The 27,700-nt window shown below is 49.2% G+C and overlaps 2 protein-coding genes across 4 annotated transcripts in view; both read right to left on the bottom strand.

The window, feature by feature from the left end:
• LOC121272554 (calpain-2 catalytic subunit-like) overlaps nt 1–14,529 on the bottom strand; it is a 93,165-nt gene extending 78,636 nt beyond the window's left edge. Inside the window, exons 1-2 of the mRNA XM_041179204.1 lie at nt 14,226–14,529; nt 6,857–6,926 (exon numbers count right to left, since the gene is read on the bottom strand). Coding sequence (XP_041035138.1) covers nt 6,857–6,926; nt 14,226–14,474 — 319 coding nt within the window. The 5' untranslated portion in view covers nt 14,475–14,529. The remainder of the gene's footprint in view (nt 1–6,856; nt 6,927–14,225) is intronic.
• Nucleotides 14,530–18,655: 4,126 nt separating this feature from the next.
• LOC121272641 (reticulon-1-A-like) overlaps nt 18,656–27,700 on the bottom strand; it is an 84,125-nt gene continuing 75,080 nt past the window's right edge. For all 3 annotated transcript variants that reach the window (XM_041179334.1, XM_041179333.1, XM_041179335.1), the window contains 4 exons: nt 22,033–22,102; nt 21,251–21,297; nt 20,444–20,502; nt 18,656–19,028 (listed from right to left, as the gene is read on the bottom strand). In XM_041179334.1, coding sequence (XP_041035268.1) covers nt 18,986–19,028; nt 20,444–20,502; nt 21,251–21,297; nt 22,033–22,102 — 219 coding nt within the window. In that variant the 3' untranslated portion in view covers nt 18,656–18,985. The remainder of the gene's footprint in view (nt 19,029–20,443; nt 20,503–21,250; nt 21,298–22,032; nt 22,103–27,700) is intronic.

Raw genomic sequence — 27,700 nt, 5'->3', positions numbered from 1 at the left:
CCTGAGACTCATGGTTGAATGGAATGTGAAAGGCGCTACATAAATGCATACCCTCTCCTTTCCTGAGACTCATGGTTGAATGGAATGTGAAAGGCGCTACATAAATGCATACCCTCTCCTTTCCTGAGACTCATGGTTGAATGGAATGTGAAAGGCGCTACATAAATGCATACCCTCTCCTTTCCTGAGACTCATGGTTGAATGGAATGTGAAAGGCGCTACATAAATGCATACCCTCTCCTTTCCTGAGACTCATGGTTGAATGGAATGTGAAAGGCGCTACATAAATGCATACCCTCTCCTTTCCTGAGACTCATGGTTGAATGGAATGTGAAAGGCGCTACATAAATGCATACCCTCTCCTTTCCTGAGACTCATGGTTGAATGGAATGACTCATGGTTGAATGGAATGTGAAAGGCGCTACATAAATGCATACCCTCTCCTTTCCTGAGACTCATGGTTGAATGGAATGTGAAAGGCGCTACATAAATGCATACCCCTCTCCCTTTCCTGAGACTCATGGTTGAATGGAATGTGAAAGGCGCTACATAAATGCATACCCTCTCCTTTCTGAGACTCATGGTTGAATGGAATGTGAAAGGCGCTACATAAATGCATACCCTCTCCTTTCCTGAGACTCATGGTTGAATGGAATGTGAAAGGCGCTACATAAATTGCATACCCTCCTTCTGGCTCATGGTGACGAGACTCATGGTTGAATGGAATGTGATAGGCGCTACATAAATGGCAAACCCTCTCCTTTGTCCTGAACGCATGGTTGAATGAATGTGAAAGGCCTACATAAATGCATACCCGCGCCTTTCCTGAGACTCATGGTTGAATGGAATGTGAAAGGCGCTACATAAATGCATACCCTCTCCTTCCTGAGACTCATGGTTGAATGGAATGTGTAAAGGGCGCTACATAAATGCATACCCTCTAGCCTTTCCTGAGACTCATGGTTGAATGGAATGTGAAAGGCGCTACATAAATGCATACCCTCTCCTTTCCTGAGACTCATGGTTGAATGGAATGTGAAAGGCGCTACATAAATGCATACCCTCTCCTTTCCTGAGACTCATGGTTGAATGGAATGTGAAAGGCGCTACATAAATGCATACCCTCTCCTTTCCTGAGACTCATGGTTGAATGGAATGTGAAAGGCGCTACATAAATGCATACCCTCTCCTTTCCTGAGACTCATGGTTGAATGGAATGTGAAAGGCGCTACATAAATGCATACCCTCTCCTTTCCTGAGACTCATGGTTGAATGGAATGTGAAAGGCGCTACATAAATGCATACCCTCGCCTTTCCTGAGACTCATGGTTGAATGGAATGTGAAAGGCGCTACATAAATGCATACCCTCTCCTTTCCTGAGACTCATGGTTGAATGGAATGTGAAAGGCGCTACATAAATGCATACCCTCTCCTTTCCTGAGACTCATGGTTGAATGGAATGTGAAAGGCGCTACATAAATGCATACCCTCTCCTTTCCTGAGACTCATGGTTGAATGGAATGTGAAAGGCGCTACATAAATGCATACCCTCTCCTTTCCTGAGACTCATGGTTGAATGGAATGTGAAAGGCGCTACATAAATGCATACCCTCTCCTTTCCTGAGACTCATGGTTGAATGGAATGTGAAAGGCGCTACATAAATGCATACCCTCTCCTTTCCTGAGACTCATGGTTGAATGGAATGTGAAAGGCGCTACATAAATGCATACCCTCTCCTTTCCTGAGACTCATGGTTGAATGGAATGTGAAAGGCGCTACATAAATGCATACCCTCTCCTTTCCTGAGACTCATGGTTGAATGGAATGTGAAAGGCGCTACATAAATGCATACCCTCTCCTTTCCTGAGACTCATGGTTGAATGGAATGTGAAAGGCGCTACATAAATGCATACCCTCTCCTTTCCTGAGACTCATGGTTGAATGGAATGTGAAAGGCGCTACATAAATGCATACCCTCTCCTTTCCTGAGACTCATGGTTGAATGGAATGTGAAAGGCGCTACATAAATGCATACCCTCTCCTTTCCTGAGACTCATGGTTGAATGGAATGTGAAAGGCGCTACATAAATGCATACCCTCTCCTTTCCTGAGACTCATGGTTGAATGGAATGTGAAAGGCGCTACATAAATGCATACCCTCTCCTTTCCTGAGACTCATGGTTGAATGGAATGTGAAAGGCGCTACATAAATGCATACCCTCTCCTTTCCTGAGACTCATGGTTGAATGGAATGTGAAAGGCGCTACATAAATGCATACCCTCTCCTTTCCTGAGACTCATGGTTGAATGGAATGTGAAAGGCGCTACATAAATGCATACCCTCTCCTTTCCTGAGACTCATGGTTGAATGGAATGTGAAAGGCGCTACATAAATGCATACCCTCTCCTTTCCTGAGACTCATGGTTGAATGGAATGTGAAAGGCGCTACATAAATGCATACCCTCTCCTTTCCTGAGACTCATGGTTGAATGGAATGTGAAAGGCGCTACATAAATGCATACCCTCTCCTTTCCTGAGACTCATGGTTGAATGGAATGTGAAAGGCGCTACATAAATGCATACCCTCTCCTTTCCTGAGACTCATGGTTGAATGGAATGTGAAAGGCGCTACATAAATGCATACCCTCGCCTTTCCTGAGACTCATGGTTGAATGGAATGTGAAAGGCGCTACATAAATGCATACCCTCTCCTTTCCTGAGACTCATGGTTGAATGGAATGTGAAAGGCGCTACATAAATGCATACCCTCTCCTTTCCTGAGACTCATGGTTGAATGGAATGTGAAAGGCGCTACATAAATGCATACCCTCGCCTTTCCTGAGACTCATGGTTGAATGGAATGTGAAAGGCGCTACATAAATGCATACCCTCTCCTTTCCTGAGACTCATGGTTGAATGGAATGTGAAAGGCGCTACATAAATGCATACCCTCTCCTTTCCTGAGACTCATGGTTGAATGGAATGTGAAAGGCGCTACATAAATGCATACCCTCGCCTTTCCTGAGACTCATGGTTGAATGGAATGTGAAAGGCGCTACATAAATGCATACCCTCGCCTTTCCTGAGACTCATGGTTGAATGGAATGTGAAAGGCGCTACATAAATGCATACCCTCGCCTTTCCTGAGACTCATGGTTGAATGGAATGTGAAAGGCGCTACATAAATGCATACCCTCGCCTTTCCTGAGACTCATGGTTGAATGGAATGTGAAAGGCGCTACATAAATGCATACCCTCTCCTTTCCTGAGACTCATGGTTGAATGGAATGTGAAAGGCGCTACATAAATGCATACCCTCTCCTTTCCTGAGACTCATGGTTGAATGGAATGTGAAAGGCGCTACATAAATGCATACCCTCTCCTTTCCTGAGACTCATGGTTGAATGGAATGTGAAAGGCGCTACATAAATGCATACCCTCTCCTTTCCTGAGACTCATGGTTGAATGGAATGTGAAAGGCGCTACATAAATGCATACCCTCTCCTTTCCTGAGACTCATGGTTGAATGGAATGTGAAAGGCGCTACATAAATGCATACCCTCTCCTTTCCTGAGACTCATGGTTGAATGGAATGTGAAAGGCGCTACATAAATGCATACCCTCGCCTTTCCTGAGACTCATGGTTGAATGGAATGTGAAAGGCGCTACATAAATGCATACCCTCTCCTTTCCTGAGACTCATGGTTGAATGGAATGTGAAAGGCGCTACATAAATGCATACCCTCTCCTTTCCTGAGACTCATGGTTGAATGGAATGTGAAAGGCGCTACATAAATGCATACCCTCGCCTTTCCTGAGACTCATGGTTGAATGGAATGTGAAAGGCGCTACATAAATGCATACCCTCGCCTTTCCTGAGACTCATGGTTGAATGGAATGTGAAAGGCGCTACATAAATGCATACCCTCGCCTTTCCTGAGACTCATGGTTGAATGGAATGTGAAAGGCGCTACATAAATGCATACCCTCGCCTTTCCTGAGACTCATGGTTGAATGGAATGTGAAAGGCGCTACATAAATGCATACCCTCTCCTTTCCTGAGACTCATGGTTGAATGGAATGTGAAAGGCGCTACATAAATGCATACCCTCGCCTTTCCTGAGACTCATGGTTGAATGGAATGTGAAAGGCGCTACATAAATGCATACCCTCTCCTTTCCTGAGACTCATGGTTGAATGGAATGTGAAAGGCGCTACATAAATGCATACCCTCTCCTTTCCTGAGACTCATGGTTGAATGGAATGTGAAAGGCGCTACATAAATGCATACCCTCTCCTTTCCTGAGACTCATGGTTGAATGGAATGTGAAAGGCGCTACATAAATGCATACCCTCTCCTTTCCTGAGACTCATGGTTGAATGGAATGTGAAAGGCGCTACATAAATGCATACCCTCTCCTTTCCTGAGACTCATGGTTGAATGGAATGTGAAAGGCGCTACATAAATGCATACCCTCTCCTTTCCTGAGACTCATGGTTGAATGGAATGTGAAAGGCGCTACATAAATGCATACCCTCTCCTTTCCTGAGACTCATGGTTGAATGGAATGTGAAAGGCGCTACATAAATGCATACCCTCTCCTTTCCTGAGACTCATGGTTGAATGGAATGTGAAAGGCGCTACATAAATGCATACCCTCTCCTTTCCTGAGACTCATGGTTGAATGGAATGTGAAAGGCGCTACATAAATGCATACCCTCTCCTTTCCTGAGACTCATGGTTGAATGGAATGTGAAAGGCGCTACATAAATGCATACCCTCTCCTTTCCTGAGACTCATGGTTGAATGGAATGTGAAAGGCGCTACATAAATGCATACCCTCTCCTTTCCTGAGACTCATGGTTGAATGGAATGTGAAAGGCGCTACATAAATGCATACCCTCTCCTTTCCTGAGACTCATGGTTGAATGGAATGTGAAAGGCGCTACATAAATGCATACCCTCTCCTTTCCTGAGACTCATGGTTGAATGGAATGTGAAAGGCGCTACATAAATGCATACCCTCTCCTTTCCTGAGACTCATGGTTGAATGGAATGTGAAAGGCGCTACATAAATGCATACCCTCTCCTTTCCTGAGACTCATGGTTGAATGGAATGTGCTTTCGGCCAAAACTAAAACACGTTAAAGCTCCACGTCGCCTTCTGCTGACTGCCTTTTTCAAGTTTAAACTTAACACAGCAATTATTCAAAAGGTTACTTCTCAACACGCAAGGTTGTTAATATTCCTGAAGCAAGGGGTTATCTACAATCATTTTTAAATTCGCTCGTGGGCATTGCTGTCTGGGCCAGCATTTATTGCCCATCCCTAATTACCCTCCTTCAGAGTTACATGGAGGCCAGACCAGATAAGGATAGATTTCCTTCCCTAAACGACATTGGTGAACCAGATGGGTTTTTATGACAATTGTTTTATGGTCAACGTTACTCAGAGTTTTTCACTGAGTTCAAATTCCACCATCTGCTGTGGTGGAATTTGAACCTGGGCCTGCAGAACATTATACTGGCTCTCTAGTTTACCAGATCAGTGATAATACTATGACACTACTGCCTTCGGCACCTGCTGATGTCAAGTAGAGAACCAGAGCAACTCTGAGCCTAAGAGCAGACACAGATGTAGCGCAATCTAGTGATCTGACTACATGGAGCACATCCAGAGTCCAAACACCCCCAGGGCAGATACAGCACAGGGTTAGATACAGAGTAAAACTCCCTCTACACTGTCCCCATCAAACACTCCCAGGACAGGTACAGCACGGGGTTAGATACAGAGTAAAGCTCTCTCTACACTGTCCCCATCAAACACTCCCAGGACAGGTACAGCACGGGGTTAGATACAGAGTAAATCTCCCTCTACACTGTCCCCACTAAACACTCCCAGGGCAGGTACAGCACGGGGTTAGATACAGAGTAAATCTCCCTCTACACTGTCCCCACCAAACACTCCCAGGACAGGTACAGCTCAGGGTTAGATACAGAGTAAAGCTCCCTCTACACTGTCCCATCAAACACTCCCAGGGCAGGTACAGCACGGGGTTAGATACAGAGTAAAGCTCCCTCTACACTGTCCCCATCAAACACTCCCAGGACAGGTACAGCACGGGGTTAGATACAGAGTAAAGCTCTCTCTACACTGTCCCCATCAAACACTCCCAGGACAGGTACAGCACGGGGTTAGATACAGAGTAAAGCTCCCTCTACACTGTCCCCATCAAACACTCCCAGGGCAGGTACAGCACGGGGTTAGATACAGAGTAAAGCTCTCTCTACACTGTCCCCATCAAACACTCCCAGGACAGGTACAGCACAGGGTTAGATACAGAGTAAAGTTTCCTCTACACTGTCCCCATCAAACACTCCCAGGACAGGTACAGCACGGGGTTAGATACAGAGTAAACTCCCTCTACACTGTCCCCATCAAACACTCCCAGGACAGGTACAGCACGGGGTTAGATACAGAGTAAAGCTCCCTCTTACTGTACCTTAATGTGCTTCAGGCTAAACTTCAGAAGCATGTTCCTTATAGGAGCAGTTTGACATTCTGATCTTTGTCTCGGTCAATTATCAATAGTTGGTGGAAAGTAGGGGGAGAATTAAAGGATAATTGCCCTTACTCACTCCTCCATTTTCAAATTTCCTAATCTAATCTGTACCCCTCCCCACCAAGGGACAACCTAGAGAGAAAAGTCAAATAATTTACTCCAAGTAATAAATCCCTGCTAGTCTGAGCTATATGGTGTCCCTGTGCAACAGGCAGTGAGAGATCAACATGGAAAGGCAAGAGTCACAGAGAGACAGGTTTCTGTGAAGTTAACTGGCCTGAGTCACTCACCCAGCTCTCCCTGACAGATATCCGTGATACTGATTGACTCCACAAAAAACTGAGGGTGTCTAAAGAGATCCTGCAAATTAAACAGAGAGTTTAACATTGTACATCTCAACCGTTCGGGGCTGATTGAAAAAAATGACAGATTCCAAACCACTCTCCGCAAAGAGTGATACATTCTCTGGAACCCTGTAAATGCACATCCTCGCTGGAACCCCATGCACCCCAAACACTGAATCATTCCCAGGATCCCCACTGACACAACCCTCCAGCTACCCCTCTGGCATATTCACTCACGAAATATATTGGCTGCGGTCCACTGTCGCTGGGTCAAAAGCCTGGAAATCCCTCCCTAACAGCACAGTGGATGTACCTACACCACATGGACTGCAGCGGCTCAAGAAGACAGCTCACCACCACCTTCTCAAGGCAATTAGGGATGGGCAATAAATGCTGGCCCAGCCAGCGAAGCCCACATCCCATGAATAAACAAACAAAACATCTGGGGACCCTCTGAAAACACTGACACACTCTCAGAGGGCCCCTGTAAATAATGACACTCTCAAAGAGCCCCTGTAAATATTGACACACTCTCAAAGAGTGCCTGTAAATACTGACACACTCTCAAAGAGTGCCTGTGAATACTGACACACTCTCAGAGAGCCTCTGTAAATACTGACACACTCGAAGAGAGCGCCTGTAAATACTGACACACTCTCAGAGAGCCTCTGTAAATACTGACACACTCTGAGACTCCCTGTAAATACTGACACACTCTCAGAGACCCCCTGTGAATACTGACACACTCTCAGAGAGCCCCTGTAAATACTGACACTCTCTCAGAGATTACCTGTAATTACAGACATACTCTCAGAGACACACTGTAAATACTGACACACTCTCAGAGACACCCTGGGAATACTGACTCACTCTCAGAGAGCCCCTGTAAATAATGACACACTCCGCGAAACCCCCTGTAAATACTGACACACTCCCCGGGGACCCCCTGTAAATACGAAACATTCTCAGAGACTCCCTGTAAATAGTGACACACACCCAGAGCCTCCCTGTAATTACTGACACACTCTCAGAGACTCCCTGTAAATACTGACACACTCTCAGAGAGACCCTGTAAATACTGACACACGCCCAGAGAGCCCCTGTAAATACTGACACACTCTCAAAGACTCCCTGTAAATAATGACACACTCTCAGAAACTCCCTGGAAATACTGACACACTCTCAGAGATCCCCTGAAAATAATAACACACTCTCAGAGACTCCCTGGAAATACTGACACACTCTCAAAGAGCCCCTGTAAATACTGACACACTCCCAGAGAGCCCCTGTAAATAATGACACACTCTCAGGGAGTCCCTGTAAATACTTAAATACTCCCCGAAACCCCCTGTAAATACTGACACACTCCCCGGGGACCCCCTGTAAATACTGACACATTCTCAGAGACTCCCTGTAAATACTGACACACACCCAGGGCCTCCCTGTAAATACTGACACACTCTCAGAGAGCCCCTGTAAATACTAACGCACTCCCAGAGAACCCCTGTAAATATTGACACACTCTCAGAAAGCCCCTGTAAATACTGACACACTCTCAGAGACTCCCTGTAAATACTGACACACTCTCAGAGACTCCCTGTAAGTACTGACACACTCTCAGAGAGCCCCTGTAAATACTGACACACTCTCAGAGAGCCCCTGTAAATACTGACACACTCTCAGAGAGCCCATGTAAATAATGACACACTCTCAGAGAGCCCCTGTAAATACTGACACACTCTCAGAGACTCCCTGGAAATACTGACAGACTCTCAGAGAGCCCCTGTAAATACTGACACACTCTCAGAGAGCCCCTGTAAATACTGACACACTCCGCGAAACCCCCTGTAAATACTGACACACTCCCCGGGGACCCCCTGTAAATACTGACACATTCTCAGAGACTCCCTGTAAATACTGACACACACCCAGAGCCTCCCTGTAAATACTGACACACGCTCAGAGACCCCCTGGAAATATTGACACACTCTCAGAGACCTTCTATAAATATTAACACACTTCCAGAGATCCCCTGTAAATATTGACACACTCTCAGAGAGCCCCTGTAAATACTGACACACTCTCAGAGAGCCCTTGTAAATACTGACACACTCTCAGAGAGCCCCTTTAAATACTGACACACTCTCAGAGAGCCCCTGTAAATACTGACACACTCTCAGAGAGCACCTGTCAATACTGACACACTCTCAGAGACCCCCGTAAATAATGACACACTCTCAGAGATTCCCTGCAAATACTGACACACCCCCAGAGACCCCCTGTAAATACTGACACACTCTCAGAGAGCCCCTGTAAATACTGACACAATCTCAGAGACACACTGTGAATACTGACAAGCTCTCAGAGACTCCCTGTAAGCACTGACACTCTCAGAGAGCCCCTGTAAATACTGACACACTCTCAGAGAGCCCCTGTTAATACTGACACATTCTCAGAGAGCACCTGTAAATACTGACACACTCTCAGAGACTCCTGTAAATACTGACACACTCTCAGAGACTCCCTGTAAATACTGACACACTCTCAGAGACTCCCTGTAAATACTGACACAGTCTCAGAGAGCCCCTGTAAATACTGACACACTCTCAGAGACTCCCTGTAAATACTGACACACTCTCAAAGACTCCCTGTAAATACTGACACACTCTCAGAGAGCCCCTGAAAATACTGACACACTCTCAGAGAGCCCCGGTAAATATTGACACACTCACAGAGAACCCCTGTAAATACTGACACACTCTCAGAGAGCCCCTGTAAATACTGATACACTCCCCGGGACCCGGTGTAAATACTGACACACTCTCAGAAACCCCGTCTAAATACTCACACACTCCCCGAGACCTCCTGTAAATACTGACACACTCTCAGAGATCTCCTGTAAATACGGACACACTCTCAGAGACCCCCTGTAAATACTGACACACTCTCAGAGAGCCCCTGTAAATACTGACACACTCTCAGAGACTCCCTGAATATACTGACACACTCTCAGAGACCCCCTGTAAATACGGACACACTCTCAAAGAGCCCCTGTTAATACAAACACACTCTCAAAGAGCCCCTGTAAATATTGACACACTCTCAAAGAGCCCCTGTAAATACTGACACACTCTCAGAGACAGCCTGTAAATACTGACACTCCCAGAGACTCCCTGTAAATACTGACACTCTCGGAGACTCCCTGTAAATACTGACACACTCTGACACACTCCCAGAGACAAGATGGAAATACTGACATACTGTCAGAGAGCCCCTGAAAATACTGACACACACTCAGAGACTCCCTGTAAATACTGACACACTCTCAGAGAGCCCCTGTAAATACTGACAAACTCTCAGAGACAACCTGTAAATACTGACACACTCTCAGAGACACAATGTAAATACTGACAAACTCTTAGACTCCCTGTAAATACAGACACAATCTCAGAGAGCCCGTGTAAATACTGACACATTTTCAGAGAGCCCCTGTAAATACTGACACACTCTCAGAGACCCCCTGTAAATACTGACACACTCTCAGAGACTCCCTGTAAATACTGACACACTCTCAGAGAGCCCCTGTAAATACTGACACGCTCTCAGAGAGCCCCTGTAAATACTGACACACTCCTAGAGAGCTCCTATAAAAACTGACACACTCAGAGAATCCCTGTAAATAGTGACACACTGTCAGAGATTGCCTGTAAATACTGACACACTCTCAGAGAGCCCCTGTTAATACTGACACACTCCCCGGGGACCCCCTGTAAATACTGACACACTCTCAGAGAGCCCCTGTAAATACTGAACACTCTCCGGGGAACCCCTGTAAATACTGACACACGCCCTGGGGACCCCCTGTAAATACTGACACGCTCCCCGGGGACCCCCTGTACATACTGACACACTACCCGGGGACCCTCCTGTAAATACTGACACAGTCCCTGGGGACCCCCTGTAAATACTGACACACTCTGAGAGTGCCCCTGTAAATAGTGACACTCTCAGAGACTCCCTGTAGTTATTGACACCCTCTCAGAGAGCCCCTGTAAATACTGACACGCTCTCAGAGACTCCCTGTAAATACTGACACACTCTCAGAGACCCCCTGTAAATACTGACACACTCTCAGAGAGCCCCTGTTAATACTGACACACTCTCAGAGAGCCCCTGTAAAAACTGACACACTCTCAGAGCGCCCCTGTATATACTGACATACTCTCAGAGAGCCTCTGTAAATACTGACACACTCTCAGAGACTCCCTGTAAATACTGACACGCTCCCAGAGAGCCCCTGTAAATACAGACACACTCTCAGAGACTCCCTGTAAATACTGACACGGTCTCAGAGAGCCCCTGTACACACTGACACACTCTCAGAGATTCCTGTAAATACTGACACAGTCCCCGGGACCGCCTGTAAATACTGACACACTCTGAGAGTGCCCCTGTATATACTGACACTCTCAGAGACTCCCTGTAAATATTGACACACTCTCAGAAAGCCCCTGTAAATACTGACACGCTCTCAGAGAGCCCCAGTAAATACTGACACACTCTCAGAGAACCCCAGTAAGTACTGACAAACTTTCAGAGACTCCCTGTAAATACTGACACACTATCAGAGATTGCCTGTAAATAATGACATACTCTCAAAGAGCCCCTGTAAATACTGAAACGCTCTCAGAGTGCCCCTGTAAATACTGACACGCTCTCAGAGAGCCCCAGTAAATACTGACACACTCTCCGAGACCCCCTGTAAATACTGATACACTCTCAGAGACCCCCTGTAAACACTGACCCACATCCAGAGGGCCCCTGAAAATACTGACACACTCTCAGAAACCCCCGGTAAATACTGACACACTCTCAGAGAGGCCCTGTAAATACTGACACACTCTCAGAGACACCCTTTAGACACTGACACACTCTCAGAGAGCCCCTGTAAATACTGAAACACTCCCAGAGACTCCCTGTAAATACTGACACACTCTCAGAGAGCCCCTGTAAATACTGACACATTCTCAGAGAGCCCCTGTAAATACTGACACACTCTCAGAGACCCCATGTAAATACTGACACACTCTCAGAGACTCCCTGGAAATACTGACACACTCTCAGAGAGACCCTGTAAATACTGACACACTCTCAGAGACCCCCTGTAAATACTGACACACTCTCAGAGAGCCCCTGTAAATACTGACACACTCTCAGAGACACCCTGTACACACTGACACACTCTCAGAGATTCCTGTAAATACTGACACAGTCCCCGGGGACCCCCTGTATATACTGACACACTCCCAGAGAGCCCCTGTAAATACTGACACACTCTCAAGGAGCCCTTGTAAATACTGACACACTCCCAGAGAGCCCCTGTAAATACTGACACACTCCCAGAGAGCCCCTGTAAATACTGACACACTCTCAGAGACCCCCTGTAAATATTGACACACCCCCAGAGACTCCCTGTAAATACTGACACACTCCCAGAGAGCTCCTGTAAATAGTGACACACTCTCAGAGAGCCCCTGTAAATACTGACACACTCTCAGGGAGCCCCTGTAAATACTGACACACTCTCAGAGACCCCCTGTAAACACTGACCCACACCTAGAGAGCTCCTGTAAACACTGACACAGTCTCAGAGAGCCCCTGTAAATACTGACACACTCTCAGAGACCCCCTGTAAACACTGACCCACACCCAGAGAGCTCCTGTAAACACTGACACAGTCTCAGAGAGCCCCTGTAAATACTGACACATTGCCCGGGACCCACTCTAAATACTGACACAGTCTCGGCGAGCCCCTGTAAATACTGACACATTCCCCGGGGACCCCCTGTAAATACCGACACACTCCCCAAGGACCCCTGTAAATACTGACACACTCGCAGAGAGCCCCTGTAAATACTGACACACTCCCCGGGTACCCCCTGTAAATACTGACACACTCCCCGGGACTCCCTGTAAATACTGACACACTCTCAGAGAGACCCTGTAAATACTGACACACTCTCAGAGACCCCCTGTAAATACTGACACTCTCAGAGACCCCCTGTACATACTGACACACTCTCAGAGAGCCCCTGTAAATACTGACACACCCTCAGAGACTCCCTGTAAATACTGACACAGCCCCCGGGGATCCCCTGTAAATACTGACACACTCTCAGAGACTCCCTGTAAAAACTGCACACTCCCCGGGGACCCCTTGTAAATAATGACACATTCCCCGGGGACATCCCGTAAATACTGACACATTCCCCGGGGACCCCCTGTAAATAGTGACACACTCCCTGGGGACCCCTTGAAAATAATGACACATTCTCTGGGGATCCCCTGTAAATACTGACACATTGCCCGGGACCCACTCTAAATACTGACACAGTCTCAGAGAGCCCCTGTAAATACTGACACATTCCCCGGGGACCCCCTGTAAATACCGACACACTCCCCAGGGACCCCTGTAAATACTGACACACTCCCAGAGAGCCCCTGTAAATGCTGACACACTCCCCGGGGACCCCCTGTAAATACTGACACACTCCCCGGGACCCCCTGTAAATACTGACACACTCCCCGTGGACCCCCTGTAAATACTGACACACTCCCCGGGACCCCCTGTAAATACTGACACACTCTCAGAGAGACCCTGTAAATACTGACACACTCCCCGGGACCCCCTGTAAATACTGACACACTCTCAGAGAGACCCTGTAAATACTGACACACTCTCAGAGACACCCTGTAAATACTGACACACTCTCAGAGAGACCCTGTAGATACTGACACACTGCCCGGGGACCCCCTGTAAATACTGACACACACCCAGAGAGCCCCGGTAAATATTGACACACTCTCAGAGACCCCCTGTAAATAACTGACACATTCCCAGAGACCCCTTGTAAATACTAACACACTCCCCGGAGATCCCCTGTAAATACTAACACACTCCCTGGAGGCCCCCTGTAAATACTGACACCCTCTCCGGGGAGCCTCCTGTAAATACTGACACACTCCCCGGGGAGCCTCCTGTCAATACTGACGCACTCCCGGGGGAGCCTCCTGTCAATACTGACACACTGCCAGCAATGTTAGGTGAGAAGTATTAAAGTATATTATCAGAGCTGCCACTGCAGAAATATGTTACACATTCTGTTGCTGTAAAAGAAATAATCTCAGAGTCACTAAATTAGAGGAAAAGAAACATTTCTCAGATCCACCAGAGTGAGATTCTGATGGTTTTGACCTGAGTGCAGTCTGGGGATTAGTTGAACCCACTTTAGCCCCTCTGCACCCAGACTCTTACAGTGGCTCGAATCCACTCGACCCCTGTCTTCATCAGCGGACCCAGCGACTCCTCCCCAGCCGGAAAATTGGGATCTTCGAAAAGCCGCTCGTCCCGCAGTAGCTGGTTCCGGATTTTCCAGTAATCCTGACCCTGAAACCGCACCGGGTTCTCCCGGCTCCCGGGTCGCGGCCCCGGGGTAGGGGGCTTGGTGACCCCCGCGGGAGGGACCTCGACCTCCCCCGGAAAGTTAGAGTCAACGTTCCCCATGCTGCTGTCTCCGCTTCTGATCCTGGTTCTCCCAACTCCGCTTGTTACCTGTTCCTGGCTCAGTCACACCTCCCCATCAGGTCCCTCCCCTCTCTCTCATTCCCTCCCTCTCTCTCTCTCTCATTCCCTCCCTCTCTCTCTCCCTCATTCCCCCTCTCTCTCATTACCTCCCCCTCTCTCTCATTCCTTCCCTCCCTCTCTCTCTCATTCCCTCCCTCTCTCATTCCCTCCCTCTCTCTCTCTCTCATTCCCTCTCTCTCTCCCTCATTCCCCCTCTCTCTCATTCCCTCCCCCTCTCTCTCATTCCTTCCCTCCCTCTCTCTCTCATTCCCTCCCTCTCTCATTCCCTCCCTCTCTCTCTCTCTCATTCCCTCTCTCTCTCTCCCTCATTCCCCCTCTCTCATTCCCTCCCCCTCTCTCTCATTCCTTCCCTCCCTCTCTCTCTCATTCCCTCCCTCTCTCATTCCCTCCCTCTCTCATTCCCTCCCTCTCTCCCTCTCATTCCCTCCCTCTCTCTCTCTCTCATTCCCTCCCTCTCTCATCTCTTCCCCATTCCCCTCTCATATGCTCCCTCTCTCTTTCCCTCCATCTCTCTCATCCCCTCCCATTTTCCTTCCCTCCCTCACTCTCTCCCCCTCCTTTCCTCCCTGTAATCTTCCAGTCACCTACCAGTGTTAAGATATAAATCACACACTGTTTGTTGAGGAGAGCCTCGTTTATTGCACTGATTCAGAAGCAGGTACATTTTCTGTTACAAATTCAGACTTTCAAATAATTCATTGAACAACAGAGCACAGGGTCTTGGACTGACCAGGGACACGTCACTGTGACTGACAGTGACAGAGGATTTGGGACAATGGGTAAACCTTCCTCTACTGTCTCCTCTCCTGAAGACGCTGAAGATTAACGAGGTGGAGATCTCTCCACAGCCTGTGAGAGGGGATGCAGATTCTCAGCATGCTTTAATACTGTCAGGGTATAACAAACCTCCCTCTTGGCCAGCGTAAGATATCGTTAATCACAAATTTATTCAGAATCAAGTATATTTTAAATAGAAACAAAATGCTTTGATACAGCAGCTTTTATAATTGCAATTATATGCAGGACATCTCTTAGCACTTTGTGTCTTAGCCACTGCTATAATGTCAGAAACAGAAGCCAATTTGCGCACAGAAAGCTCCCACAAACAGCAATGCTGCTGCTGCTGGCAGAATAGGATCTGAACCCTCCCCCACCACTTTTTCACAAAGAGCTTGGTGCATTATCAATTGAGACACAACAATAACTAGTTCATGGCTGTGATTTGGTGCAAGTGACAGTCTGATGTCAGTCCCCTCTGAGACACAGGGGCTCTGGAAAATAAGTTGATCCATGAGAATTGCACAGTCACTGCCTGTTGCAACAGACCTGCAGAAATCCCAAGGAGAGTTTGCGAGTTTAAATGCCTCAAATCCCATTCTCACATCAGCCCCGCCTGTTGCAAACGACCAATTCTCTTTATTTTATATTCTGCACCCGGACAGAAACCCAAACACCCGAGAGCAATACTTTCTTCGCTTTTCAAATGAGGTTTATGCTTCGTCAGAAATGCAAAATACTGCGGGTGCTGGGAATCTGAAATAAGGTCAGAAAATGATGGGAATACTCCGCATCTGTGGAGGGAGAAACAGAGTTAACGTTTCAGGTCGATGGCCTTTCATCAGCACTGGGAAAAGTTGGGGATGCGATGGTTTCGAGGAAGGAGAGGTCGGCTGGAAGGGATTGGGCTGCGGTGGAATGGAAGAGAGAAAAGATTAAGTACAGAAAAGATGGCCCTGCAGTGCCAAAGGGAGGGACAATGGGGTAAAAGTGGGGGTGGAGGGAGGCTGGAGATGACAGTCTGATATCGTTTAACTCAATGTTGAACCCGGAAGGCTGTAAAGTGCCTTTCTCACGCTGTTCCTCAAACTTGCCTTGAGCTTCATAGGAAAGATTACTGGGGAGAAGGTGGGAGAATGGGGTTGAGAAACTTATCAGCCATGATTGAATGGCGGAGCAGACTTGATGGGCTGAATGGCCTAATTGCTGCTCCTATGTCTTATGGTCTTATGGAACACTGCCGCAGACCAAGGACAGGAAGGTCAGGGTGGGAGCAAGAGGGAGAATTAAATTGACGGACGACAAGACACGATGGGCCGAATGGCCCCCTTGTGTGCGCGTAACAATTCTGTGAAGAAGCTCGAGGGTCACACAGACTGAACGGTGTCCTGCAAAACTCTCACCCAATCTGCGTTTGGTCTCTCCATAGGAGAGCCGACTGCATTGAGAGCGGTGAATGCAAGTGTACTAAATTGAAAGAAGTACATGTTTAATTTAATTAATTTTAATTTTTAATTTTAATTAATTTCATTGTTTAATTTAGGAGTATATATATTACATTAATTTACCTTCCCTGGCATTACACGGGTGGAGTGTATTGGAGGAGGACATGCAGGTGTAATTCATTCCTCCTTATAAAATCAGACATTCTCTTCTAACTTTTGTATTCCTGTTATAAGTTCCTACATCCTCATTTATAATGGATATTGCCTACGTAAACCTGTCATGCTGGACGTGACATTCAACTTTAGGTGGCAGCACAAGATGGACTGGCGCGCCTGTCATACACCTGGCTGACTTATTCTATTGAGGTGTAGGGGTGTATAATGGGCAGTCTGTCCACCATTGTCTGCTTTGTGCTCCCACCCAAAATTGAATTTCACCCCCACTATAATCTCACCCGCCTGCCAGAGCTGCAGCACTACAACTGGTGGCAGGGTGTAAGTGAAGCGTGACATGTTTACATAGCCTTGTAAACATGGACATAGAAATTTATAATAGAGAAAAGGTTAACAGGGATTGTATGCAGATGTAACAATTTAATATATCTTATATTTTGATGTTTTGTCTCATACGCAGCGAGCACCATTTTTAAAAATACATACTTTTTGCCCCAACCTTAACCCTGCTTCCCCCTCACAGTTGCTAAATTTTGAGGATGGCTGTTCTCATGAACACTGAGCGGCATTATACATGTGGACATTTTTCAAGTTTTGGCAAGATATTGGACATGAAGGGAATCACAGCTAAAATCCTGTCCTCAAGCGTTATCCACACACAAGCACTTCCCAGCGGGAATAGCCAGACAGAGATCAGGAGCAGGAATCCTACTCGATTTTCCCCTCTCTAATCTATGGTACTGGAGGCAACAATTGAATCTCCGGCATTTCCCTGATGAGATTAGCAAACTTTATAGAGATGGTATAGAATAAGAATGCTAACACGTGGCATGAATGTAGACACTGCACCAAGTGACAGCACAACACTGAAAGATAGAGGGAGTTGGGGTTCAGTGTGGCAAGTCGAGTGTTTAGTGTAATTTCTGGGGCTTCCATACTGAATATTCACTGTAAATGTTAATTATGATTCCATTTCTGTTGGAAATTTATCAGAGTGATTGTGAAGGATTTTCACTCCGTACCCTAAACCCCCTATGTCTAAACCCACCACTCTATAACTCCCACTCCACCCTCAATCCACCCCAGTCTATACCTCCCAACCTGTACCCTAGACCCACCCTACCCTATAATCCACACCCTGAACCCCACCCTACCCTCTACCTCCCACCCTGTACCCTAAACCCACCCTACCCTATAATCCACACCCTGAACCCCACCCCACCCTCTACCTCCCACCCTGTACCCTAAGCCCACCCCACCCTAACTCCCACTCCATATCCTAAACCCCCTGTCTAACCGCCCCCCCAACCACCCTACAATTTCCACCCTGTACCCTAAACTCATCAGCTTACAGCTCCCACTGTGTAGGCTAAACCCACCACCTAATTCGCCAAGCCCCAGAGGGTTGTGGATGCTCCAGATTTGAGGTCTCTCAGGGAATCACAGGGATATGGTGGGGGGGGGGAGCAGGTGGGGGAAGTGGAGGGAGAAGCTGAGGTAGATCAGCCATGATGGTCCTGAAGGGGGCCCCATCATTTACTCTTGCTCCTAGTTCTCAAGTTCTAATGGACACCACCGACCCTGGAGCCAACCCCCATCTCATCCCTCCAGCCTGTGCTCTAAACCTCCCTCCATTCCAGCAACCCCTCCCCCCCCACCACTACAATTCCCACCCTCACCCCTTTGCTTGGCTCCCAGCTGCCTCTGACTTTGTTCCCTCCCACACGTGGGCACTGTCGATCTCTCCAGGATCACGTGGGGTATGGATACTGTGAAGAGACCAGCTCAGGTCCCGAGGGCAAAGGGATGTCCCGGATGAAAAGGTAACTTTGCCTGAGGGGGTTTGGGGGGTGGGGGGGGATTGTCTTCAGTCCCTGGGACAGGATGCAAATCTAACATGGTCACAAGTTGCCTCTTAAAGTCCCTGTGCTCTGGTTGGTAGGTGGTTAAGACTTCCATTTATAAATATTAATTGCATTGTCCGATCCAGGAGTCCACTCTGTGCAGCCAAGCCCAGGTCTGGATCTTCTCTTGTTATTCTGCTTTGGGTTTCGAACCTGGGAGCTTCGCCTGGATTCTGTAGTGAGAAGAGACAGGGATTGAAGGGAGGGAGGTGTCGCTCGGTGCGCAAAAAATGAAAAATAAAGCAGCTTTCCGCAGGCAAAGGTGAGTTTGTACAGGTCCCTGAGACTCAGCTGAGAGAATGTGTGGGGCCGCAGGGTCCGAGCGTGTGTGTGTGTGTGTTTGTCTGTGGGTCAGTGGGGGAGGGGTCAGTGGGGGAGGGGACAGTGGGGTAAAAGGGACACAGTGGGGGAGGGGTAATTAGGGGAGGGGTCAGTGGAGGAGGGGTCAATGGGGGGTGGGGAGAGGGGTCAGTGGAGAGCATGTCATTGAAGGAGGGGTCAGTGGGGGAAGGGTCACTGGGGAGGGTTCAGTGAGGGGTTTCAGTGGGCAGGGGTAAATGGGGGGAGTCAGTGGGTTGGGAGTGAGTGGGGGAGGGGACAGCAGGGGAGGGATCAGTGGGGCACTTCCGTGAGGGCGGGTTTGGTGGGAGACTGTGGGGATGGGTAAATGGGGGAGGGGTCAGTGGGGGAGAGGGGTTGGTGGGGAGCACGTCATTGAGGAAGGGGTCACTGGGGAATGGTTCAGTGAGGGGGGGGGGGTTCAATGGGTGACAGTCAGTTGTGGGGGGGGTCACTGGGGGAGGAGTTAGTGGATGAAGAGTCGGTCGGGGATAGGGGTCGTTGGGGACCGTGTCAGTGGGGGAGTGGTCACTGGAGGATGGGTCAGGGGGCACAGGTCAGTGGGGTAGAGGGTTCAGTCAGAGAGAAAGGAGTCAGGGGGAAAGAGAAGGTGAGGGGTTAGTGGGGCGGGGGTCAGGGCAATGAGCTCAGCATGAATTCTCCAGATTCTTGCAGCTGTTACTGGTATGAAGACTCCATTTAGCCTAGGCTGCCCCTGCCTCCCTCAGCAATAACTCAGGGTGAGGGGCGGGGGGGTGGAAATCTCTCACCCTGAGAGTCTCTCTCAGCTTTGCTGGGACATAACCATACTCTGGCTTCCAAGGAGAGGAAAGCTGGCTCCAAACCCCCTTACATACACTCACACACATGTTCAAAAACACGCGTAGGTACCACTGAAACACACACAGACTCACCCCCACACATTCACACACTCTGTCCATCCCCGTACTCACATACACTCCCACCCCTTATACACATAATTAAACCCAGCATACATGCACACACACACACATATATATATATATATATATATATACACAAAACCATCCTGCTGTCAAATGATATCAGCTCGACGATATGTAGCTTAGCTCTGATTTTACTGCGGTGGCCCCATTTGCAGATATTCCCATAGGGATCTGACTTGGCAGGACAGAGTCCCCAAGAGAGCTGAGCACTTGTCAGGGCTCCATTACCCCGCCCAACCATCCCCTCTTTGATATTAGCCAAACCCCAGTGAAGAGGAGCCTACTTTGATGTCAAATTCTGGATGTGTCCTCTCACCAGCCCCAGGTACTGGTTGATGTGAACCTGCAGAGAAATGGAAGATTTGCAATGGGGTTAGTTAAGCAGGAGGTTCAGGATTTCTCTGTCACACAGCGAGAGCTCGTTCCCCAGCCAGTGCAGGGCTGCCACTTGAAACAGTGCCCCACCCCCACTTCTTCCCCCCCACCCATACCACTCCCCCCACCCCTCACCCACCCCTCACCCTACCCACCCACATACACACACACTATGAAGTGCATTAGGAACTGGGGGAACCAGCATACGGTAAATGGGGAATGGGAGAGGGAGTGTTCACTGCACAGCAGGTGGGAGGGTGCTCAAAGGTGGGGATGGGGATTATGGGGTGGGGGTGGGGGTGGGGGAGGAGGGGAACCTCCGTCCCTATCGGCGAACTCCTGCTGGTTCCCAGCAAGAAATATTGATGGCTAAATGGTCATGGTTTCCCTTCTCCCGGCATGCTCCCGTCTCAAATTCCCCATCCTTTTAGTGCAAGCCTGAGCTGTGCCTGTCCAGCAGTCTATTCGGCAAAGGGAGGCGTCGCAGAAGGGGCTGACCCCCCTGTCCCCACCAAACCTCCCGCCCCTGGCCCCCACCCCCCCCCCACACACATACTGCCCAGCAGGGGGCACTGGAAAGCCACCAGCAGCTTGGTGGTTTCCCTCTTGTTACTGAGGCCATTTTACTGCAGCTCTCCACATGTGAATGGCCCACGTCTCTGTGCATAATGGTAAGGGGCAGCAAGTGGAGGAGGGAAGGAAGCTCCAATACTAACCTTGTGCTTCCGGTATACCAAGGGGACGATGAAGACAGCAACTGCCACTGAGGACATGAGAAAGAAACAAGTCAGGGCGGGTGGAACATCTTTTGAAATTTATACTTTCCCGGGACGCGGACATCTCACTTTTTTGCCCAGCCCTAACTTCCCCTGAACTGACAGGTCATTTCGCGGGGCAGTTAAGAGTCAGCCACATCGCCGTGGGTCTGGAGTCACATGTAGGCCAGACCGGGCGAGGATGGCAGATTTCCTTCCCCTAAAGGGGCATTAGTGACCCAGATGGGTTTTTTTTTTTACACCACCCATGATGGCCTCATGGTCACCATCGTTGAGACTAGCTGTCAATTCCAGATTCCGTTTTCCAGATGTGTAAGTGCGGAGAATTAAAAAGGGGCAAAGTTGCGAAATTAAACCTGACCCGTCATCAAGGTCCCGGTCACCACCACCCACCCCCCCCCCACCTGTGTGAGACCAGTTCACACGCTAGAAGTCGAGGTCCTTGCTGATTTGCACGCTCAGTTCCACAAGGGACGCCCGTGCCTTATCGCTGAGTCAGTTACAGCTCTGGGGCTTTGAGTGACAGAACGAATCCGGCAGGGACTCTCCTGCGCATTTTTCCACCCCTCTGCCAAGGTGACAACAGCTGATGGGAGGGGGATTCCTTGCAGAAACTCAGTCCCAAAGGAGCGCTCACGGCAAAGCCACAGGCAAAGCCCGGAGCTGGAATGTCCACCGCAGCCTGCCTTGAACAGATGTAGTCACTGTAACTTGCACCTTACCCAGAATGGTGAGTGTGAGTCCATTAAATACAGCTCCGACATATGTCATCAACCACAGCAGCACTCCGAACTGGAAGACCAGAGAGAGAGAAAGAGAGAGAATCACACACACACACACACATACATATATATACATATACACAGTCTCAGCACTGAATCTTCACAACAGCCCCACCAGGAAGAGGTCATTGTACCTGTCCCAGCTCTATGTTCAGCTAGCCCTGCTCCCCCTGCTCTTCCCCCTCAGTCTATATCCAATATTTATCCCATTCCCCTGTTTGAAGATCCCCCATTGAATCTGCTTCCGCCGCCCTTTCAGGCAGCACCTTCCAGACCACAACAACTCACTGCGTAAAAATAAAAGGTTCTTTTTCCACTTCCACTCTGATTGTTTTTTGCCAATTGCTCTAGATCTCTGTCCCCACGGTTACCCACCCTCCTGCTGCTGTAAACACTTTCTCATTATTTGCTCCATGTAAAAGACTTTGAACATCTCTTCCAAACCTCCCATTAACAACCTGGCCCACTCCTCCATCTCAACCCCCAGCACCTCAACCCCCTCCCACGGCATCTTCCCATGCAACCGCAGAAGGTGTAACACCTGCCCCTTCACTTCCTCTCTCCTCACCGTCCAAGGGCCCAAACACTCCTTTCAAGTGAAGCAGCATTTCACTTGCACTTCCCTCAATTTAGTCTACTGCATTCGCTGCTCCCAATGTGGTTTCCTCTACATTCCTCTACAAACGCAGACTGGGTGACCGCTTTGCAGAACACCTTCGGTCTGTCCGCAAGCATGACCCAGACCTCCCTGTCGCTTGCCATTTCAACACCCCACCCTGCTCTCATGCCCACATGTCCGTCCTTGGCCTGCTGCATTGTTCCAGTGAGGCCCAACCCAAACTGGGGGAACATTTCTGGTGTGGAGTTGCCAACTCTGACATATTCCAGATTTCATCACCTGGCCTCCAACCTTCTACTGCCCCTCCCCCAGATGCCCGCCATTGGTTGAGAGCTCCCCCAAGTCCAGGGTCTCTATGAAAATATATCGGCCATTCCTTCACTGTCGCTGGGTCAAAATCCTGGAACTCCCTCCCTAACAGCACAGTGGGTGTACCTACACCACAGGGACTGCAGCGGCTCAGGGAGGCAGCTCACCCCCGCCTTCTCAAGGGGCAATTAGGGATGGGCAATAAATGCTGGCCTTGCCAGTAGGGTTGCCAACCCCCCAGGGTTAGCCTGAAGTCTCCAGGAATTGAAGATAAATCTCCACGACACTGCTGTGAGCAACCCTGGGGAAAGATCCTCGGGACACCAAGAAAGATTGTTTTTTTTTAAAAGCATTTTCTTTGAACATTTCTCCTTACCAGAGGTAAAAATATTGAAATGGGAGAAAAAAGGCTGTTTGGCTGACAGTCAAGCATCATCCAATTGGGTAATGAATCGGTTAGCTTTCCAATTTATGAGGAAAGACTGGACAGGCTGGGCCTGTATATATCGGAGTTTCGGAGAATGAGAAGTGATCTTATGGAAACATATAAAATCCTGAGGTGACTTGACAGGGCAGATGCTGAGAGAATGTTTCCCCTTGTGGGAGAGACTAGAACTAGGGGGCACAGTTTAAAAATAAGGGGTCTCCCCTTTAAGACAGAGATGAGGAGAACGATTTTACCTGAGGATCGTGAATCTGATGAACTCTCTTCCCCAGGGAGTGGCGGGGAACAGGGTCACTGAATATTTTTGAGGCAGAGGTAGACAGTTTCTTGACGAAGGGAGTCAGAGGTTATGGTGGGGGGTGGGGGGGGGGGGGTTAGGCAGGAATGCGGAGCTGAGGCCACAATCAGAATCAGCCAATGATTTAATGAATGGCGGAGGAGGCTCGAGGGGCTGAATGGCCTACTCCCGAGCTCCGAGTTCACGGGGCTGAACCTTACGCCGATCGGGCATGAAATCGGGCGAGCGTCCCCACCTCATCCCACACTTGGGCGATATTTTTGGTTGGCGGGCGCACGCAAAAGTTGGAAGTGCCGACAATTAAGAGGGGCCACTAAGCCCATTATCAGCGCAATTGTCCGTCACTTTACACAGCGAGTCCAACCTTCCGGTTGGCGGAGGGGCCAATCGGCCGGGCGGCCTGTACATTTCTGATCAGGCCTCACCCGCCGGCCGGATGAGGTAAAATACAAATAAATTTCCGCGGGCAGCGTCTTCGTTCGCTAAGCGATCGATTGTGACGCACGGAGACTTTCTTCAGCTTGCGAAACCTTCACTTTCGCCGTTTCGGGCCTTCAGCTCCCAGAGGCAGCTCTCGGCCTTCGGTGGGGGTAGGAGGAGGGGGGACTTTGCTGTCAGCGCTCGCCCGGGACAACGTCGACATTGTCACCCACCCACCATCCCCCACCCCCCCGTCCCCGGCAGCGCTGAGCTTTCCGGCACCCGCTTCATGCTGGCTGCTCGTCAATTGGTCAGCCGGTCGGGGTGGGGGTGGGGGGGCGATGGTGGTCGTTCCCCGGCCGATCCTGGGTCTTGCCAGTCGTGCCCAGCCTGCCCAGCTGGAAGTTCAGGCCCAGAACCGGGGTGGGGGGGAGGTCACAGTCTGAGGATACGGGGTAGACCATCTAGGACTGAGATGAGGAGAAATGTCTTCACCCAGAGAGTGGTGAGTCTGTGGAATTCGCTACCACAGAAAGTAGTTGAGGCCAAAACATTGTATGTTTTCAAGAAGGAGTTAGATATAGCTCTTGGGGCAAAAGGGATCAAAGGGTATGGGGAGAAAGCGGGATCAGGCTGTTGAGTTAGATGATCAGCCATGATCATATTGGATGGTGAAGCAGGCTCGAAGGACCGAATGGCCTCCTCCTGCTCCTAGTTTCTACGTTTCTATGTTCATGTGTACGTAGGGTTAAGTCAAAAGCAGCAGCGTTTTGGATCGAGGTAATGAGGAAATGCATAGGGGTTTGAGAAGCAGGCGAGCTGTAATATGACCCGCCTGATCTGCTTTCCACTTAAGCCCGAGAGGGATGGAGGGCCTGATCTCCTGAATGCCATATCCACCTCCTCCACCCCCACCACAGATATGCCAGGGACCCGGGGCTGTGTGTGAGCGTCACCTTCATGAAGCTGCCTGTCTGATTTCAACCGCAGTAGTTTGTCAAATTAATGCCCACACAATCCTTTAAGCTGCCATTAGACTGAGAACCTGACAAAACTTGTTCACAGCTTGTGGATTAAAGCACTCCAGGGAGGGGATGGGATCACACAACGAAAACAACTGCAGGTAACAAAGGAGGTGCATGAAGTCATTCAGGTTTAATGAAAAGCAGGTGTTGGTAATGTGGAACGTGAGCTGTGGCTCCTAGAATGCTGCATTGTAATAAGCACTGTTCCTGGAAGTTAAAGAGTGACAGACAAGACACCACCAGAACTGTACCCCAGTGTTATACAGTGACAGACCCGTCCCCACCAGTACTGTACCCCAGTGTTATACAGTAACAGACCCGTCCCCACCAGTACTGTACCCCAGAGTTATACAGTGACAGACCCGTCCCCACCAGTACTGTACCCCAGTGTTACACAGTGACAGACCCGTCCCCACCAGTACTGTACCCCAGTGTTATACAGTGACAGACCCGTCCCCACCAGTACTGTACCCCAGTGTTATACAGTGACAGACCCGTCCCCACCAGTACTGTACCCCAGTGTTATACAGTGATGAACCTGTCCCCACCAGTACTGGACACCAGTGTTATACAGTGACAGACCTGTCCCCACCAGTACAGTACCCCAGTGTTATACAGTGACTGACCTGTCCCCACCAGTACTGTACCCGTGTTATACAATGACAGACCTGTCCCCACCAGTACTGTACCACAGTGTTATGCAGTGACAGACCTGTCCCCACCAGTACTGTATCCCAGTGTTATACAGTGACAGACCTGTCCCCACCAGTACTGTACCCCAGTGTTATACAGGGACAGACCTGTTCCCCCCAGTATCGTACCCCAGTGTTATACAGAGACAGACCTGTCCCCACCAGTACTGTACCCCAGTGTTATACAGTGACAGAAAAGACCCCACCAGAACTGTACCCCAGTGTTATACAGAGACGGACCTGCCCACACCGGTACTGTACCCAAGTGTTATACAGTGACAGACCCATCCCCACCAGTACTGTACGCCAGTGTTATACAGTGGCAGACCCGTCCCCACCGGTACTGTACCCCAGTGTTATACAGTGACAGACCCGTCCCCACCAGTACTGTACCCCAGTGTTATACAGTGACAGACCAGACCCCACCAGTACTGTACCCCAGTGTTATACAGTGACAGACCAGACCCCAACAGTACTGTACCCCAGTGTTATACAGTGACAGACCAGACACCAACAGTACTGTACCCCAGTGTTATACAGTGACAGACCTGTCCACACCAGTACTGTACCCCAGTGTTATACAGTGACAGACCTGTCCCCACCAGTACTGTACCCCAGTGTTATACAGTGACAGACGTGTTCCCACCAGTACTGTACCCCAGTGTTATGCAGTGACAGACCTGTGCCCACCAGTACCGTACCCCAGTGTTATACAGTGACAGACTTGTCCCCACCAGTACTGTACCCCAGTGTTATACAGCAACAGACCTGTTCCCACCAGTACTGTACCCGTGTTATACAGTGACAGACCAGAACCCACCAGTACTGTACCCCAGTGTTATACAGTGACAGACTTGTCCCCACCAGTACTGCACCCGTGTTATACAGCAACAGACCTGTTCCCACCAGTACTGTACCCCAGTGTTATACAGTGACAGACCCGTCCCCACCAGTACTGTACCCCAGTGTTATACAGTGACAGACCCGTCCCCACCAGTACTCTACCCCAGTGTTATACAGTGACAGACCCGTCCCCACCAGTACTGTACCCCAGTTTTATACAGTGACAGACCCGTCCCCCCCAGTATCATACCCCAGTGTTATACAGTGACAGACCTGTCCCCACCAGTACTGTACCCCAGTGTTATACAGTGACAGACCAGTCCCCACCAGTACTGTACCCCAGTGTTATACAGTGACAGACCGGTCCCCACCAGTATTGTACCCCAGTGTTATACAGTGACAGACCTGTCCCCACCAGTACTGTACCCCAGTGTTATACAGTGACAGACCCGTCCCCACCACTGTACCCCATTGTTATACAGTGACAGACCCGTCCCCACAGTACTGTACCCCAGTGTTATACAGTGACAGACCCGTCCCCACCAGTACTGTACCCCAGTGTTATACAGTGACAGACCTGTCCCCACAGTACTGTACCCCAGTGTTATACAGTGACAGACCAGAACTCACCAGTACTGTACCCCAGTGTTATACAGTGACAGACCCGTACCCACCAGTACTGTACCCCAGTGTTATACAGTGACAGACCCGTCCCCACCAGTACTGTACCCCATTGTTATACAGTGACAGACCCGTCCCCACCAGTACTGTACCCCAGTGTTATACAGTGACAGACCAGACCCCACCAGCACTGTACCCCAGCATTATACAGTGACAGACCTATCCCCATCAGTACTGTACCCCAGTGTTATACAGTGACAAAAATGTCCCCACAGTACTGTAACCCAGTGTTATACAGTGGCAAAAATGTCCCCACAGTACTGTACCCCAGTGTTA

This window comes from Carcharodon carcharias, chromosome 34, assembly GCF_017639515.1.
Source record: "Carcharodon carcharias isolate sCarCar2 chromosome 34, sCarCar2.pri, whole genome shotgun sequence".
NCBI classification, from domain to species: Eukaryota; Metazoa; Chordata; class Chondrichthyes; order Lamniformes; family Lamnidae; genus Carcharodon; species Carcharodon carcharias.
This window is presented reverse-complemented; position numbering and strand designations above follow the sequence as displayed.